At 39.9% G+C, this 18,100-nt stretch overlaps 1 protein-coding gene across 1 annotated transcript; it reads left to right on the top strand.

Moving 5' to 3' along the window:
- The first annotated feature begins 2,912 nt into the window (after positions 1-2,912).
- On the top strand, positions 2,913-14,562 carry LOC139219826 (synaptic vesicle membrane protein VAT-1 homolog). Its single transcript, XM_070851813.1, has 6 exons — positions 2,913-3,489; positions 8,452-8,659; positions 11,931-12,101; positions 12,287-12,376; positions 12,646-12,884; positions 13,929-14,562. Exons 1-6 carry the CDS (start codon positions 3,103-3,105, stop codon positions 14,118-14,120), a joined length of 1,287 nt encoding a protein of 428 aa, XP_070707914.1. The 5' UTR covers positions 2,913-3,102; the 3' UTR covers positions 14,121-14,562.
- The last annotated feature ends 3,538 nt before the right edge of the window (positions 14,563-18,100 follow it).

The raw sequence follows: 18,100 nt of genomic DNA, 5'->3' as shown, positions 1-18,100 counted from the left end.
ACAGTGGCTGTACAGGAGCTTATAAAACTCAGACAAACTTTAATTTAGATTATTTTATTTTAGATAACCTGGATTAACAGGCATGTGACCCTGCACATTATCTGCACATTGTTTTTAATAAGTGAATAAGTGTTTATAACTTTTGCTGAAGTGACTACATTAATCACTTCATTGTAGGCTATTGTCAGGAAGTATATGCACGGTGAAATACGAGGAGTCTCTGCCCAGTAGAACTAACTTGTGACAAGTCTTTTAGCTCCATCTTCTGGTCAAACTGAAGCAGCTAATCTATTCACTCCGTTTATAGACTGCTGTTTGGTATTCATGAGTTTATTTTACTAGTAAATATCATATTCACAAATCAAAATGGTCAGATTCTAAGCCCCAGTTTTCTCTTTTTATTAATTCAAACTGCAAACTGCATGTGAAATTAGTCAGAACAAGCTGTTGTGTTGATATGATTGTTATATTCCTAGCTGGAGCTCCTGTCCGTGCAATAATAGAGCAACATTTTATAACTGAATGTTACATGTAGGCAGAGTTTTAGTTTTGTGGCAGGTCGAGACACGTTTTAATAACTTAATATATAGTCTTGGGTAGTTTAATGTGTAAAAATGCATCATATTTTATAAGGATGTCAGAGGTTTTGTATGTAAAATCTTAATCTGCAAATAATAATAATAGTGATAAAGCGTAATGTAAGTGAAAATGGAAATACTTCAGTCATTTCTAATTTGTTTATGTCCCACCACTGCCTCTTTTATTGTTTTGCATTTCTAGAAACATTATAAGTGGAAGTTTCAGTTGTTAGAGTTTACATATAACATACTAATGAATCCAAACTGTGACTCCAACAACAGCAGACGTGCAGATAATGCCAAATTCTTCCTTTTTAAGGATGAATTCTCGTTTTAAATCAGTTCACAGAAAGTTTAGAAACCGATCTGAACTTTCTGCTTTGTAGTGAGGAAAAAGTGGTAAAATAACAAAGAAGTAAAATACATGGCTGTAATGACCTGAAGCTTTTTGACATTATTGGGGCTGACAGAGAACAGGATGTAAAACTTCTGTTCGTCAACAAGTGGTCACGTTCAAAAGCTTCCTGACTGAAATCTTGTGCTTTAAAAATTAGTGCTTGTGTGTGTTTGTGTGTAGACAATAGTGTGGTAAGTGTTCTCAGATGCTCTATCTGAAAACACTTACCACATTTCCCTCAGACCACGTATTTACCGCAACAATTTGTTTTCCCATCTTACGCCATGTTTGTAGCAGCTGTGGAAGAAGTTCTCAGACCTTTTACCAAATAGAATAAAACAGCAACACCACAGTGTAGTAAAAGTCATGTATTCAAAAATATACTTAAGTACAGGTACATAAATATTATCATCCAGAACTACAAGTTTGCAAATTTCCCCCCAAAAGTACAATACTTACCTCTACAATATGTACCGATGAGTGTGTTTGTGTGCACAGGAGTGTACTGCATGTGTGTATAAACTGACATATTGTTGCTTTGCAGACGCCTCCTCCTCTCTTTGATCCTCAGTGACAGCTTCCTCTACCACGGCCCCTTCACGTCCAAAATGACACAGCAGCTCCTGTTGCAGGGTGCAAGAAGCTGCAAGTGAGCACATTATGACTCATTATGAAGGTCCTGTCCTTCATAATGCTGTAAATACTTGATTTGAGTGGATTCCATGGCTGTGTCAGGGGCTTTAAAACAAGACGGTAAAAGCCTTAAATACAGCCAGATTTTCATTATTTTTGGATTAGAATAATGGATTACAGTGTCAGGTTGTGTGTGTGTGTGTGTGTGTGTGAGTGTGAGTGTGTGTGTGACTCTTATTCTGAATTAAATGTCTTGTGTTTCGTGTCTTTGGGGAGTGGAGTTGGGGTAAACTCGCCTCAGATGTATTTCCATATTCGCAAAACCGACAAAAGAGACAAAAGTTTTAGATTCTTTTGATTGTTTTCCTATAATGGTCAACAACTGGAGACCATCATCCATCCACATCTTTATTAACAGTATTTCACATAAACCTCTGAGTTAGCAGGTGGGAGCTGAACAGCATCTGTTTCCTCCAGCTGTGACCTCAGATGATCCCATTTCTTCCTCCCAGCACTCCAGTGTCCGGGCTTTGAGGCTCTCCGCAGCTCTCTGACTCACATTTGGCCAAGAAAACGGATCGGTCACTTTTCAAGATGTGTCAAGCCAGACATGAACAGGCAGACAAATCTACCGGAAGTTATAAGATTTTGGATTTAAATTAAAGCTTTTTTCAAGTCATGAAATCGCATTGGAGTTCCTAAAAGGAGTCCTACCTACAGTAAATAATAAGTAAGTCTGTTTTTACAGTTTATCACGGCAACAGAGACTAAAATTTAATTATTAAACCACATTTTGCATTTTCTGCACCTTTTCCATTGTAACACATCTTGAGTATGCTGAAACATACAATATAAATCTGATTTCTACTTCCACTCCATCTTCCTCCTCCTCTTCTTCTTCTTCTTAACATTATTATGTTAAGCTAATAGCTTAGATTTATTGGGTCAGGATGGTATTGCTTGGACTGATTTTGATAAATTAATGGTTTCATTAACCAAATCTTACTTGGTCTTAGTTGTTTTTTTCCCCTTTCTTTTTTCGCCTGTGAAATGTCTCTAAAAGTCATAATCATAATCTCTTAAAGTCTATAAAAATAAAGTGTATTTCGTTACCTGTTAACAGAAATAGTCGTCAGTGGGAAACTAGCTATACCAATAGTTTGTATGCCTGTCGATTGCTTTTGACTCAGTCCAAATAGATGACAAAATGTTGACATGTTGAAGTCTTTTATTGTGAAAATCCAAACCGGAACCAAACTTTTAAATACGTGTGTCTTGACGTGAGTCACTTGTTGAGCGGAGCGCGCACACAGAGGAAACCACGCATTAGTCGCATTTTTAACAAAACATACGACCGTCTCCAGCCACGGACACCTGCCCTGTTTTATGTCACTTTGCACCTCAAATATCTGTTTGAGTTTTTAAAAGAAACGCCCAAAGAGGCCGAACTGCTGATCCGGACTGAAAACCAAGAAGGGCGCACATCACAAGTGGATGATCATGTCTGGCGAAGAGGATCCAACTCAGCAGCAACAACCTGAGCAGGAGAAGAAGTCTGAGGAGCCTCCACCGGCTGCTGCAGTCCCGGAGCAGGAGTCAGGGAGCAGCCCTGCGGCCCAGGAGAAGCCCCTCTCCTGCCGCGCCCTGGTCCTCACCGGGTACGGGGGCTACGACAAAGTCAAGCTGCAGGTGAAGACGCAGAGCGAGCCGCAGCTGCAGGCTGGAGAGGTCCGTGTGCGCGTCAAGGCGTGCGGGCTGAACTTCGCCGAGCTGCTGGGCAGACAGGGGCTGTACGAGCCGCTGCCAGCCCCGCCTGTCATCATGGGAATGGAGGGCTCCGGGGTCGTTGAAGCAGCCGGAGAGGATGTGAAGGACAGGAAAGTGAGTAAAGGCCTCCTGCAAAACACCACTGCGCCCACCGACGATGTCCAGTCTCTGATTTAAATCTGCATCAGCTGAGTTCACTGGCGCGTGTTTCAGCGTAAAAATCAAGTGTTTTCTTGACTGGAAATCTGCATCCTATTGGTCCCTCAGTGCCACATGGGTTCACTTTCCCGGCCAAGACATGCTGCTAATCTTTTCCAAACACCGAAGTAGATCAGTTCCCCCATTTCTGTTGTCGTTGTAGAGAAATCAAACAAAATCTTTAAACCAGCTGGCTTTTAATGAGAGAAAACTGACCACAACAGCCTTGACTTCACTGCTGACTTGAGGAAAAATCTATTAATAAGTTCCTCTCATTAATCTGTTGGGCCACAGTGAGGAAAAAATGTAGATATGTGCCTTTAAGTTACAAAAACTTATTCAGACATTTTGCATTTGGAATGGACAAGAATGGAAGTACATCCAGTTAGTGATTATTCTAACTATCCATTTATCTGCAGGTCATTTGATCAACTCATCGATTTAATGATTAGTCTGAAATTACTGAAAAATGTTTGCCACATTTCCTAAAACTCAAGCTGATGTCTTTAACTTGTTTGTTTTATCAGACAAAAAGTAAAAAAAAATGGAAAATATTCAATATTTAAATGATTTAAAACACTGACAACATCTGTTGTGTTTGCAGAATGAAAAAGCCTTTGATGAAAACCCTCCTCCAGCGTAATGTTTTAATGTAATATGGTCTCTTCATTTAAAAACAGGCTCTCTAGCTACAGTGTTTGATTTCCAGCGTGTCCTTGAGGTGTTTTTACTCTCTCCTCAGCACAACGGTACATTCACCCTCTCCCTGATAAGAGCTTTCCAGAGGTCGAGTTTTCATTTATCAGGTCTGATGAAAAGGTACAGAGTGGTGTGCTTGTGAGGTGAATGAAGGCCGCTGCAGATCTGTTTGAAGTCTGCAGGTACCTTTTCCCTGCAGGTGAAGCACATTTTCCTGAGCATCCACAGGCCAGAGCCCAATTGGTTGTGTTTGTTGTGACTCATTGCGAACAACCTCCATGACTTCTTGTCACAGCTTTTGTAAAAACTCTCCAGTTTGCACTCGGAGGTGCGTGCGCGTTTACTTGCAGCAGCAGGATCTTTTTACGCCGCCATAGCTCATGGCCTTGGTGCGGACACGCATGCATATGGAAGAGGGGAAACCCTGACATTTGAATGAGTAGTAGGATTTTCCAGCTGTGCCACTGGGTTCATAAGAGGTGCTTTTATTGTTTAGTATGTAAAGCTCAGAAATGGATGACTTCCAGGCAGAACTCTGATGGTTTTGTCTCATTTTTCTCTTAAGATTTTGTTGTTTCAAGTTGAACCATGAGCTGCTGTTCATTCAGTGCATCATAGCCCCCAGTTTTATGCCTGATTGGATGCAAGTTACAGAGCAGAGCATCTAATTTTCTGTAAAATATATATCCAGAAGATCATTAAAAACCTCTTTCCAGAGTCCTCTGAGGCTCTTTTAACCATCTGGATGGAAAAAGCCTGTCTCCCAAGTTGTGCCTCTATTTCCTAATTCAAACAAATATGGCAGCTAGAAATGGCACATCCCTTTGCTTAGTTTGAACTGTTATTATCAGTTTTAATAGCATATATTGATGTTACTTTCCAGTACTTTACATTTTCAGGCAAAGCTACATGTTTACATTTGTGTTTTCCAAAAAGAGCGACGACATGACAACGGATGTCTTTCTGGATACCTGAAGTGGAATTTTTCTTTATTGCGGAACAAATTGAATATTTTTTCACCCAGTTTGTCATTAGAGTCTCAAAGGGTTTCAGAAATACCTTCAGAACAGCAGTAAGTCTTGTTAAGCCACCTTCTCAGTTTGAACGCTCCTTTTTGTGTGAACTTGACCATATTAACCAACGTGAGGCACAATAACCTTATTTAGTTGTAGTGGAAACAAGGCAATGAGGGGCTCAAATGTGCTCTTAACTTATCTGAATGATCAAGCCAGTCTGAGTAGTTAAATGAGATGCATTGGGCTCAGATATCAGTCTATCATTAAGCTGTATGTATGTATGTGTGTGTGTTATAAGTGTTTGTGAAGCTCTTCCCCGTCCCTCCTTGTGTCAGTATGGAATTTCCCTCCTCCTCTTCCTCCTCCGCTCACTACTCTCCCGTCCCACCGTCCTCTCACTCCCCCCGCCATTTTCGGAGAGCAGGAATCCTAAAGGGGGAGTGGTGCGTTCCATCACCTCTGTTTTTTTTTTTGTGTGTGTTTTTTTTTTTTTTTGTATGGCAGGAAAAAACAAGATGCCACAAAACCCCAGACGCAGCAGTGCAGGAAGCAGTGTGTGAAATTACGGATCCCAACAAGTTTGAGGCTTAAGGTCGGAAATTCTGGAGATTTGGTGGAAAAGGGAAAAGAGGTCACGCTTAGGTTGAGATTTAAGATCTGGGTGGGACTGCAGTGGGATTGACAGGCACACAGAGGAGCAGACAGTAACATGAAGGGAAACCAGAGGGATCCGGGCTGGAGCAGATGAGGACTGGAGGGTGTGGCTGTTTCACAAGGCGCTTGGAAAGCAGACGGAGGTGATGCAGGATCCCATTACAGCTCATCTTTCCAGAGTCCATGTCCAGCTTTAACTTGTTGCAGATGTAAAACGGATGATAAAATGAATTAACAGTTAATCACGACCTGATTTACCTTTTGGAAGATGGGAGCAGTGACAGCATCTGTACTACAAGTAAAACCTGTAATCACCTTAATGATGTGTGATCAGAAGATTTGTATCTGGTCAATTGAAAGCAGGTGACTTTTAATGTTTTAGAATGAGTATATTATGAATGATCGATCAACAGTGGTGGAAAGTAACTTATTTGTTAGTGTATTTGCTGAAATATTGTACTTTATAGTTCTGCTCCGCTACAGTTCAGATTGAATTATTGTACTTTTTATTCCACTACTTATATGACAACTTTAGTCATGTTGCAGATGGAGATTTTACCTAAAACAAAAGTACCAATACCCAGCCCTACATACGACCCCTCAGGTTTATAAACTGAGGGGTCAGATTAAAACTAACTCCATCACCAGCAGCTACAACAGTAAAATACTACCTGAACACTGATGCATCAGTGCTAACAGTTTAGTAATGTAATATATCTTAATCTAACTCTCAAAGGGGAGAGTGAATTAAAGGTACTTTTACTTTTGATTCTTTAAGTACATTTTGCTGATGATACTTTTACTTGTGGTGGTGTATTTTTACACTGTGGTCTTGGCACTTTTACTGAAGTAGAAGATCTGAGTACTTCTTCCACCACTGTCCATCCATCCACCTGTTCGTCTGAGTAATGCAAAGCCAAAAAAGCGACATCTTTACTGTAGCTGAAGATTCTCTCTTTTGTCAGAAGTGTTTATTTAGTTTCCACAGAAACTTCAGACATCATATTAGTTACCCCAGTTCATGTCAGCTTTCCAGGAACTGAGCTCAGCCTTTTTTTAAATTGGCTATCATGCAATTTTGAGCCATCCAGTTGGGGTCAAAAGTGTTTCATAAGACCATGGGTTGAGAAATTTTGTCAACCCAAAAAGGAGCATGTCATCTGAAGTGGAAGTTAAAGCTTAAAACTGGACCTATTGGAGTTATCTCACTACAACAGACAAGTGCAAAATGTGTTCTTTGCTTCTGTTTTTAGAGTGTGTGTGTGTGCGTGTGTATGCTTGTGTGTGTGTGTGTGTGTGTGTGTGTGTGTGTGATCTGTCCATTGTCATGGGTTTGTGTGCAGCAGGAAGTGGGTGTGGCTCAGAGCTCTTGAGACTGTTTTAACAGGAAGCAGTGCAGAGTGCACTATCGGATCAGACTCCTTTCCTGTAGCCTTCACTTGATTGGAAAGTTTCGCAACATCGGTGATACATTTACAACAGAACGTCTCTGTGAAAGAAAGCAGCACGCAGAAGTAGAACAACGTTTCCCACAAGCCCCCTTGTCTGAGCTCCTGTGAACAGAAACCGTTCATGCACATGCAGCAGGTTTTATGTTATCATCATTTAAATTACTTGCCAAATATCACATGTTGACTCCTGGAAAATTGTTCCTTTAGTCAGCATGAATGTGTTGACAGAGCAGGACAGTAGTGTAATAACCGGTCCTCGTGTCACCTAATAACAAAGACACATCAGATGACTTCCTGCCTGCTTGACCTCAATTTCCCACCATTTGACATTACTGGATGAACTGTGGAAAAAAACAGCTCCAGTGTCTAATAGAAGAACAAGGTGGAGACATGAGCCTTATGGAAGAGGTGGTCATTGTTAAATGTGTGAACTAGGATTATCCAGAGTAACAAAGGCTTTACTCTGTACCCTGAACTCTGTAAAGACACACTTTTGTTAAATATTAAGGCATGCTGGCAGTGTCACTCTATGGATGCCAATGTTGGTCTGCCTGCTTTGGTCCAGACTGAAAAGTCTCAACAACTATTAGATGGGCTACTATTAAATTCATGGTGCCCAGATGATGAACTCTACTCCTCTGATTTTTCCTCTAGCCCCATATTGAGGTTGACTAATACAACTTTGTGTGAAATAGCTGGACAACTATTGGCTTGCGCACATTCACGTTCCCCTCAGGGTGGACTGACATAACTTTGGTGCTTCCTCAACTTTTCATCTAGTACCGTCATCAGGTTGCATTTTAAATTTCTCCAATACTTTTTTTTACCTGCAAAACTAACGACAATCCCACCAGCCTCAGCTGATTTAATACTAATCAGCAAATGAAAGCATGCTAGCAAGCTAAACTAAGAAGTGAACATGGTAAAAAATAAGCAACATTTCTGCTGCTGTGAACTATTTATGAGATGCTTCAGTTTGGACACACGCATCACAATCAACAAGTATCCCCTCACTAACGTGGTCCTGTCTCCCCCCCCCTTCCTCTGTCCTCCGTCAGGTGGGGGATCGTGTCATCGTGTTGAGCCGCAGTGGCATGTGGCAGGAGGTGGTCGTAGTGTCCGCTCACTTAACTTTCCCCATGCCAGAGCAGATGAGCTTTGAGGAAGGTGCTGCGCTCCCCGTGAACTACCTGACCGCCTACATGATGCTGTTTGAAATGACCAATGTGAGGCCGGGCAAGAGCATTCTCATCCACATGGCAGCAGGTAAGACACCTACAGTACAAACTGTAAACCCAGTCTTAATTCCCCCCAGATCAGTCTCTGACAGTGTCTTGACGCACTGATGAACAACGGTATGTTTAAGTTCCCTTTTCGACGATACGAAAACCATACCTCTACACAATATCAAGGTCATTTAATCATCAATTTACAACACAGGGTTGTAGAACATGTGGAAGATGTATCCTCTTTATGCTTCACACAGAACATATATATATATAGATAGTTAATGTTAACAATATATACTGTTATACATGCATGTATACACCCAGTTGTGGATTTTTTTGATATTGCATCTGGGTGAATGTTTACAGCAGCAACAAGAAGGTGGTGATAATAAGGTCTCCATCTTCATATTAAGATTTCAACACCTTTGTCTATCAAACACAGCAAAAAAAAGTGGAACAATTGCATGTTCCAGCCTCTTAAATGTGAGGATTTGCCACTTGTCTCTGTTTATTGACATTGAAAATTGAATATCTTTTAATTTTAGCAGGACAAAACAAGAAGCGTGAAGACATCACCTTGGACTAATGAAAACTGTGATGGCCGTTTCATATACAAAGCAATTATTTGATTCAACAAATATAATAACCGTCTATTTCTGATTATAATTGCCTCTAGAAATGAAACCAAATTGTGGTGTCAAACACAATTAATCTCCTCAAGCGAGATCAGTGATTTCCTCCACGTTGTAGGGTTGGACAAAGAGTCTCCCCCATGATTTATTTGTGAAGTGTGACAAACGTCTCCCCCGGTCCCAAGGGTGACCTGAGAGGAGTCACACAGCTCGTTCAGTCCAGGTCACTAATCACTTCGCTGAATGCAGCCGCATTCGTAGGTCATAGGTGACTGTATAGTGTGTGTTCGTGTGTGCCATTGTCTCATTACAGCTTATTCATAAAATGGCAAACAGGATCGTTATCGGGGACCGTTGCCATGGCAACACCTGACATTTTAAAAATGGGCTCTTTAACAAGCAATTCTGTCCAGGTGTTTAAATAACCAAGGCCCTAGTAGTATTACATTAATGACATTATTGATATGCATCTTTAAAGGCTCTGAAAAACCCATTTTCATGAACACACACACATCTGCCAACAGTTTTTTGTTATTTCACATCAAAGATTTCTGTATTCGTGTTTTCTTTGTGCTCTTTCTCTCTGGCTTTAAGTAGACAGGACGCGTTAGAGAAAGGTGATGTCACAAACTGTTGTGCACCAATCAGGATTTAGCAACATTTGAATCAGAATAAGAAGACAGTTTTTGAGTGTCAAACCCTTAATACACAATAGATTTATAGATATGTTCTTTTTTGACTGTGAATATATTACTTGAATATTTAATGTTGTAGAGAAATACTTTGAAGGCACGTTTGAAGGGGCTTCAACCACTGACAAGCACAGTGTTCTCACCAAGTGTGTTTTTGGTGTTGAGTCATGCTTCAAAACTGCTTTTCTGTAAAAATAAATAAAGAAATAAATAAAAGCATGAATGGATAAATCCTCTTAAAGGTTCCCCTGGGAGAGGATTTAGAAAATGTTTGAGAGTACCATTTCTAATTGCCTAAAATCTGCTTATCTTTGCAAAAATGGTATTAGTTTACTCAGAGTTTAGTTTCTGTTAACATACAAGTTACAATGTAGGACAACAAAATCATCACAAGATCTATTTAGTAGCTTTTCTGGTGCTTTTAATCACATCACACAGCCTTCATCAAACACACTTTTGACACAGTGCGTGTCCAATAAGTGACCGCAAAGATAAACTGGAGACAAAAATTTCAGATTAAAAGACGACTTTATATCCACCAGGTACAACAGGAAAGCATCGATTATCAGCACTTCAAATTCACTTCAAAAGGTTGTGGGTAGAAGAATGATTTCTTCGACATTTGTTCTTTAACTTTAAGCTGCTTGCAGCATCTATATGGGAACAGTTTACTATATATTCAATATGCCAGAGCTTTGCAGCTACAATGACTCCTTTGCCTTTTAAAAAGAGTCATGATTCTTTAGTTATTTTGTCATCTTTAATTTTGTTTGTTTGAAATAATTTGTTGAAATCTGAATTTTAAGATTAAATGTTTAAAATAATGCTGCAGCACCTCAGATGGCTCGGTATTCATCACCCTCTCTCAAGTCCAAGTGGTCAGTTACTGTCAGCATCCACCATCACGGTGCAGTGCTCCTCTGCATCCCCCCTCTCAAAGGCCGCTCTTCAGTGTTGAGTGGGTGGTTGGCTGTCAGCTGACCTGTATGAATCAGCCACATGAGACCAGGGTGAAGAGGAGGGCAGGAAGGATTACTGTTCAGCCCACACGCCCAGGCAGCCATCATTGCGAAAAACCTTTCACACAAACGGTGCAATGCTATAGAGAGCACAAATCACTGTCTGCTATTTCAGCTGTTTGTTCCTTGGTCTTCCACCCTGAAATCACATCACCAAACACTGTATAACTGAACGTAACATCACGACTGCCACTGGCGTTGTTTATTAGAAATTAATCTGACCATAATCCCACCACTGCTGGTAAAGATTAATCTACCATGTAGAGGGGATGGCCCAATGGGAGCAGCGACTTTTGGTTTAGTCTTCATTGGAAATAATGAATTTGTGCACGCAGAAAAAAAAACCAATCTGAACAGCCCCTAACAAGAGGGTTTAAGCTTTTTTGTTATTTTGCTAACAAGCATCCCTCTTCATCCCCCCGCAAATCCTCTACTGCTGCCATGTATGCATGCCTTTGCAAACCCTTAAAATAGTTATATCCTGTTCATTTAGTAGCTCAAAGGTTAAAACATTGTATTCTCACAGTAGTGCATAATTTATATTCTGTATCAGCTTGTTCCAACACTAAACTGTGTTTACACAGAGAAATATATCCATGTTTTATGGCTGCATCATTCCATTAAATGGAAATATTCCTTTTTTGTGCATTGACATTTTTTGCAGAGTTCAGCTGTAAATAATTGATATCTTTGCAAAGTTTGGTGTCTTCAGGAGAATTTTAGATACAGTTCTGCAGTTTTGACAAGGTTTGGCTGCACAGCACTTTGTCTCACCTGACTTGAAGAGGCTGTGCACACAAAAGAAAGATTTTATTAAAATATGGATGCATCTTTCGCCATTCAGCCAGGAAGTAGCTGTCTTTCAGTGTTTCAAGGAGAGATCAATAGAATAGCTTTATTGCGAAAACTGAAACACTTGCTACTATTTCAATTTCTGTTTGTGCTGCTTGTCTGCACATCTGTAGGTGGTGTTGGCATCGCTGCTACCCAGCTGTGTCAGACTGTGCAGGATGTGACTGTTTTTGGCACGGCATCAGCCTCCAAACATGAAACCATCGCCCAAGGTGGGGTAACTCACCCCATCGACTACCGCACCAAAGACTACGTGGAAGAAATCCGCAAAATCAGCCCGAAGGGTGAGAAAACGCATAACACCCTGTACTGCCCGTTGTAGTGTTTAAACACAAAAAAATACACAATTCTTCTCATTTCTTGTCTTTCCAAGAAAGTCGATATTTTCATATTTCATGTTAACATAAAAAGCTCCTCACCTTTACTTAAACTGTACCATCTATTTACTTTTTCTATTGTGTCTCTGCAGGAGTGGACATTGTCCTCGACCCGCTCGGTGGTTCAGACACCCAAAAAGGTTTTAGTTTGTTGAAACCTTTGGGCACCCTGATTGTTTTTGGTAAGATTTTTAGAAACAGAAAAACATCTCATTGAAACGATGCTGTGTTGCATCATGTTATGGAAAATGAATGGTCTTGAATTGTAGCAGTAAGTACATTTACTCAAGTACAAATATGAGGTCCTTTATTTACTTTACTTGAGTGTTTTCATTTCATGCCAGTGTCTACTTCTACTCCATTAGAATTCAGAGGGAAATACTGGACCTGGACTCCATTGTATTTATCTGACAGCTTTAGCTACAAGCTTTCCTGTTGTCCGTTGTTCCAGGGGCGGCCAATTGTGTGACAGGCCAGAAGAAGAACCTGTTGGCAATGGCGAAGACCTGGTACAACCAGCTCTCTCTCAGCACGCTGAAGCTGATGCAGGCCAACAAGGCCGTGTGCGGCTTCCACCTGGGCTACATCACTGACGAGGAGCTCCTGAGCAGGACAATGCACAAGCTGCTGGAGCTTTACGAGCAGGGAAAGATCAAGCCCCGCATTGACTCATGCTATCACTTTGAGGAGGTCAGTTTGATCATGTTTTAAATATAAAATGTGTAAGAGGTTTGACAGCACAGTAACAAACCATATCGACCACCACTACTCTTTACTGTTCTGCTCACTCACAGTTCTCACAGACATGAGATGAATGTAGACCCACTGTAGGAGTAAAACAGGGCCACCACTGATGCTTCATCTGCGTCACAGCCTAAGAAAAACCCCTTCTGGTGTTTTCCTATTTTCCATCGCTCATGCGTGGCGGACGAGCAAGCCAGCCTCCGTCCACCCATCAGATGAGCTTGTACTTAAGGGCCGTTGCTAGGTGACTGTGTCTAAATTGTTGCCGTGGTATCCACTCCTTATGGGGATATCTTTGTTTTGAGTTTCTCTGGCTGGCCTCAAGGATGGGCAGGAGCGGGATGCAAGGCCATCCTGGCTGTGTGTTTGCAAGCAGGAAACAGACAATAACTTAGGCAGGAAATAATAAGAAGGGCAGAAGACTAATGTCAGAGATACATGGCATAGAAAGGCATTGTTTTCATTAATCTTCCTCCTCATTTTGACTGATCAGCGTGTGCTCATGTGACCCAATTAATATCGCCTTCAGGAGATTATTTTTTAGCTTTTATCTACCAAAGAGAAATATTCTGGGAATTTTTTGGATGGATTTAATGTATACATGAATCTAGAATCTTGTGGATTTTCTAACATGATCCCAAGATAATTAAGAGTTAAACAGTTAGAACTCTTAATTAAGCAATACCTGTTTCTTAATATCCGTGTCTGCTCACCATCTAAAGAAACAACCTTCAGCTAAGATGACATGTTATCTTTATAATTTGAGTATCCAGTATTTCATAGTTTGCTTATTGCTTGTTTTGAGCTTCTCCCAAAGTGGTCAAAAATCTATTAATGCAGGTTTAAGGGTCCTGTTTTTTTTTTTTTCAGGGTTTCTGTGACTTACTGTAGCAGAGAGTTTCTGAGAGGTTTACATGACAGTTGTACTCTGTTTTAGGAGGAACAAATATCTATTGTGCACATCCGTTCTGGTCTTCTGTCTTTTCTCAGGTGGCGGATGGCATGAGGCGCATGCACGAGCGCCAAAACATCGGGAAAGTCATCCTTCTTCCTGAAGCTAAAAAGGAGGAAGAGAAGCCAAAGTCCGAACCTGAGCCAGTAGAAAGTGTGGAAAAAACTGAAGCTGCTGTCAGCAAGAAGAAAGAGCTGGCCACAGATGAAGTTAAAGCAGAGAAAGATTGAGTAAGAGTGCTTGCCTGAGCATGATATTTGAGTTTTTTCAAGCACTTCCTGATTGAGTTCCCTATTGTTCATTTGTCAAAAAAGGAAAGAAGAGCAAGGTGCCATGAATTCTTCGACTTTTTCAGTGTTTTCAAATGTTTATAAAGGTTTTGTTGTGCAATATGTCTATAGTGTAGTGTCTATGTTGGGAGTACTTCTGTTTTAAATAAAAAGATAACTGCACTCGGTTGTATTATGTGAAGAATAATGCATTCTGATTACAGATGGTTGTTAAAGAGACCCCATGACATATAAACCCCATAACGACAAACCAGGGCCGTTGTGTATGACACCTAATAATAATATAATGATAATAATAATAATGATAAATGTTCATGTACTAGCAAGTAAAAAAGATGCATAAAGAAGCTGAAAGTATCGTATTATCACATACCCATCATGCAGTGTGCATTCCCCTGCAGCTTTTTGGGTTATTCAGAAAAATCTTAAATGACTTAAATGAGGATATACTAACTATTTTAGATGCGAGTCGTTTGTGGTGGCGATATTATTGTTTGTATGTTGTTCAATGATGTGCTTATTTTTTTGCTTTGTTATCCTTTGTAATTCAAAACCAAATTCCTGTAATTAATGTGGGTGCTAATACAAGGAATGTCCTCATTCATGCAATATTGATGCATTTAAGATTTTAAAAATCACTCTGAGCAGCTTCATACATACGGGCCCTGGTTCTGTCTTCATAAAAGGCATCATTAAAAGATTTGTTTGAATATTGACCAGAAATACATTTCCTGAACTTTCTGGAAAAGTAATTTGAATGTAATCAGAATCCATTACTAATTAATTTAGTGAAGTGACTGCAATCAAATGTATCCACCCAAGCCTGTTTTAGATATTAGTGTGACTCGTTAGGAGTGGTAGTAGTGGTCATTAGTCTAGTTTCCTGCATTGTGGTGCACTACTCGAATTTAAGTGTAATTATGAGCTGAGAGTGTGTTTTCAGTCCTCTCCTCTTTGAATGTTTCTAAATCCCGGGTCAGTATTGTACACTCTTTTTGCATTGTTATAATTTTCTCGCATAATTGTGCCAAATTTAAAGTCAGCTTTCACCACTGCCGTCAGGCCAACTGTGAATAACAATTAGACGGACCTCCCTGCCTTGGCAATCACTCGCGGGTTTTCTTCCAAACAATACCATGGTGAACTTAAGCTAGACCTGTTTGACAAGCAAGTGTGAAGGCAGGTTTTCCTCGTCTCTGCCCTGTGATTTAGCTGCTTTCTTAATTCCTAAATTGCCTTTTCAAAATCAAAAAGTGATTAGTGCTAAGTTTACAGAAGAGTGCAGTGTGTGTTACTAAGTGACTCTTTTATCTCCAGGCATTAGGTTTAAAGGTTGGAATGATGCTTTGCTTTAAATGCACTTTGTATTTCTGTGCTCAGTAATATTCATTGTGCGGCTCTTCTAGTACAATGTTGGAATATTTAGCTTCCATTTTCTTCACAGTAATCATTTTTATGCTTTTTTTAGCACTTGCGTATCTGTTTCTTTCAATGGGTGACCTTAAATAGCAGAGTCTGAGTTCAGTAGTTCAGATGTTTTGTCCAGCTGTGGGTGTAATTCAATGCTGTGACACAGAAAAAGCTACCGAAGCACAAGAGAGAGACTTTTCCTTCCATCCTCACCAGGGCAGCTCCTCACATTCCTCTCCCCACCCTCTCAGTCCTGCTTTCTGTCCCTCTGTGGGACAGCTGAACTCTCTACAAAGCACTCTCTCTCTCTTTTCGCCATGTGTTGTTTTCATTTCTAAAAAGTTATTGTAACAAACCGTCACAGATAATGCTTTATGTTATTTACATTTGTGACATTTTCTTTTCTTTTGGCCACTTGGACAAGTTTTGTTAAGCTTGGCAAGGTTTCCCTCTCCTAGTATGAAGTAAGATCTGACGTGGATTTGAAGTGGCAGCTGGAGTCGTCTCATGGCGATTATGCGGAGACGTAGAACAAAACTCAGTGCGAGTGGATGTCATTTTTGTGTTTCTCTACTTATTCGTGAACCCACAAGCCTGATGTTTGCCAGCACGACAGACAGACCCACCTAAAGTTACAGTTAAACTACTGACCAAATGCTCGAGGTGTTTTATTTAGTGAGGATATTTAGTTCTTTATATGACAAGTGAGCTGATTGTTCTTATGATTTTAAAGAACAATTGGTTAGGATAAAACATAGAAAACCACGTCGTACTCTGATAATTCCTCTAAGTAAATATTTCTAATTTGACACCTTTAACATGTCTGTCAGGAAGTGTAATTATAAAACAACATTGTGCTTTTGTGCCAAAATGCCACCTTCAGAAATGTGGGAAAAGTGTCATCTTTCCCATAATAATTTGACAATTTGCTCAAAGTGATAACAGTATATGCTCATGCACCGAGGGACATCTAGTGGTCAGTGAGAATTGTGCCTTTTATAAGTTATTGAAATACTCTCCACAATGTTGCCTATAAACAAAAAGTACTGTAACCTGCCTTGTCAATTGTAAAAATCATGAAACAAGCTGGTTTCCATCCACAAAGCGCTGAATTGGAACACCACCTTAAGTACGACTGATCCTCGTCAGATCAGCAAACGTTTTACATAGTAAAATAAAACATCACATTTGTTTAATGGAAGAGAAGAAGAACCCTTCAAGTAAAAAGAACATATTAAAGCATGTTTTTACGCCATTCAAAACAATCAAAAGCGCATATTCTGTTGTCTCAGTTATAATGTTCTAGCTATTAAAATACATTTAGAATAACTGGTTATAATGACCTGGTCCAATTCAAACATGCTAAACACATGTACAATTTACATTGCATTTAATTTGCACCATATTAGACATGATTATGACCATTCGGTGTAAAGGATTTGATGTGTTATTGCATTTGTGATGGTAACAGAACAATGCTGCCTTGTTTTCATTTTTATATACACTTTATGCACACTTGCCTTCTGTGTTCACATGGCACTAACCTGTCTGTACTATTAAAGTATTATCACATATGTTTCTCTAAAAGCTTGAGAGTTATTTGAATTGATTTAGTTATTATTAAAGAGACATTAAATTGACCTCTATGATTGGGTTTAATCGACTTAAATTAAGCCCAGAAACAAACAACACGTTTACTCACGGTGTGATTAAAGTGACATTTAAATTTACCATTTTTAGTATATTTTGTCAATTTTTATTTGGTTGACTAATATCTAAGACATACATGGCAACCAGCAGAGGTCCTCAGCAGGTAATGTTTGCTGCTTGTCAACCTCATTTACTACAAATCACACACTTTACCACAGAGCAGACTGTTTTCTAAAATACAAACACATTATCTTTTTTATTCATTTTTTTATTTAATCATCATTTTATTGGGCAGTCTCATTGAGATCCTCTGGTTGGTGGTTTGGAAGCTTCAACGGTTGCACTTTGAGACATGAGATTACAATTATTTCTTTTTTGTTATGAAGAGTTTTTATTGATCAGTTTAACTGTTATACAAACTGTCAAGTCAACGCTGCATAACAACAAAAGAGGAGGGGGAGTACAAGGGCGACCTCAAAACCCCCTTCAGGCTCCGACAGATATATCCTTTATTAAACATTCTTTATACAGACTTTCTCAACTGTAAGAATGGTCAGTGTACTATTTATTACATGATGTCCTAGTGGTCCTCCGGGCCCTTATTAAAGTCTTTTACCAGGCAGACTGCCCGTTTCATGTACAGCAAGTCCATGTATTCCCCCTGCCATAAATCCCTGGAGAAGCAGTCTGGTTTCTGCTTCTTTCAGTTTAATAAAATTACTCTTTTAGATGATAGTCTAGTTGACCCAATATCCAGAGCCAGTCAGTGGTGGCTCCAGCACTATTATCTATTACATCATTCTGGCCCAGCAGCCGTGCTATGGGACATACTGGGAGGTTAATGTCAAAAAACTTTATCA

This window comes from Pempheris klunzingeri, chromosome 20 (genome assembly GCF_042242105.1).
Source record: "Pempheris klunzingeri isolate RE-2024b chromosome 20, fPemKlu1.hap1, whole genome shotgun sequence".
In the NCBI taxonomy this organism is placed as follows: domain Eukaryota; kingdom Metazoa; phylum Chordata; class Actinopteri; order Acropomatiformes; family Pempheridae; genus Pempheris; species Pempheris klunzingeri.
The sequence above is the reverse complement of the archived record's forward strand: the minus strand, read 5'-3'. Positions and strand labels throughout refer to the sequence as shown.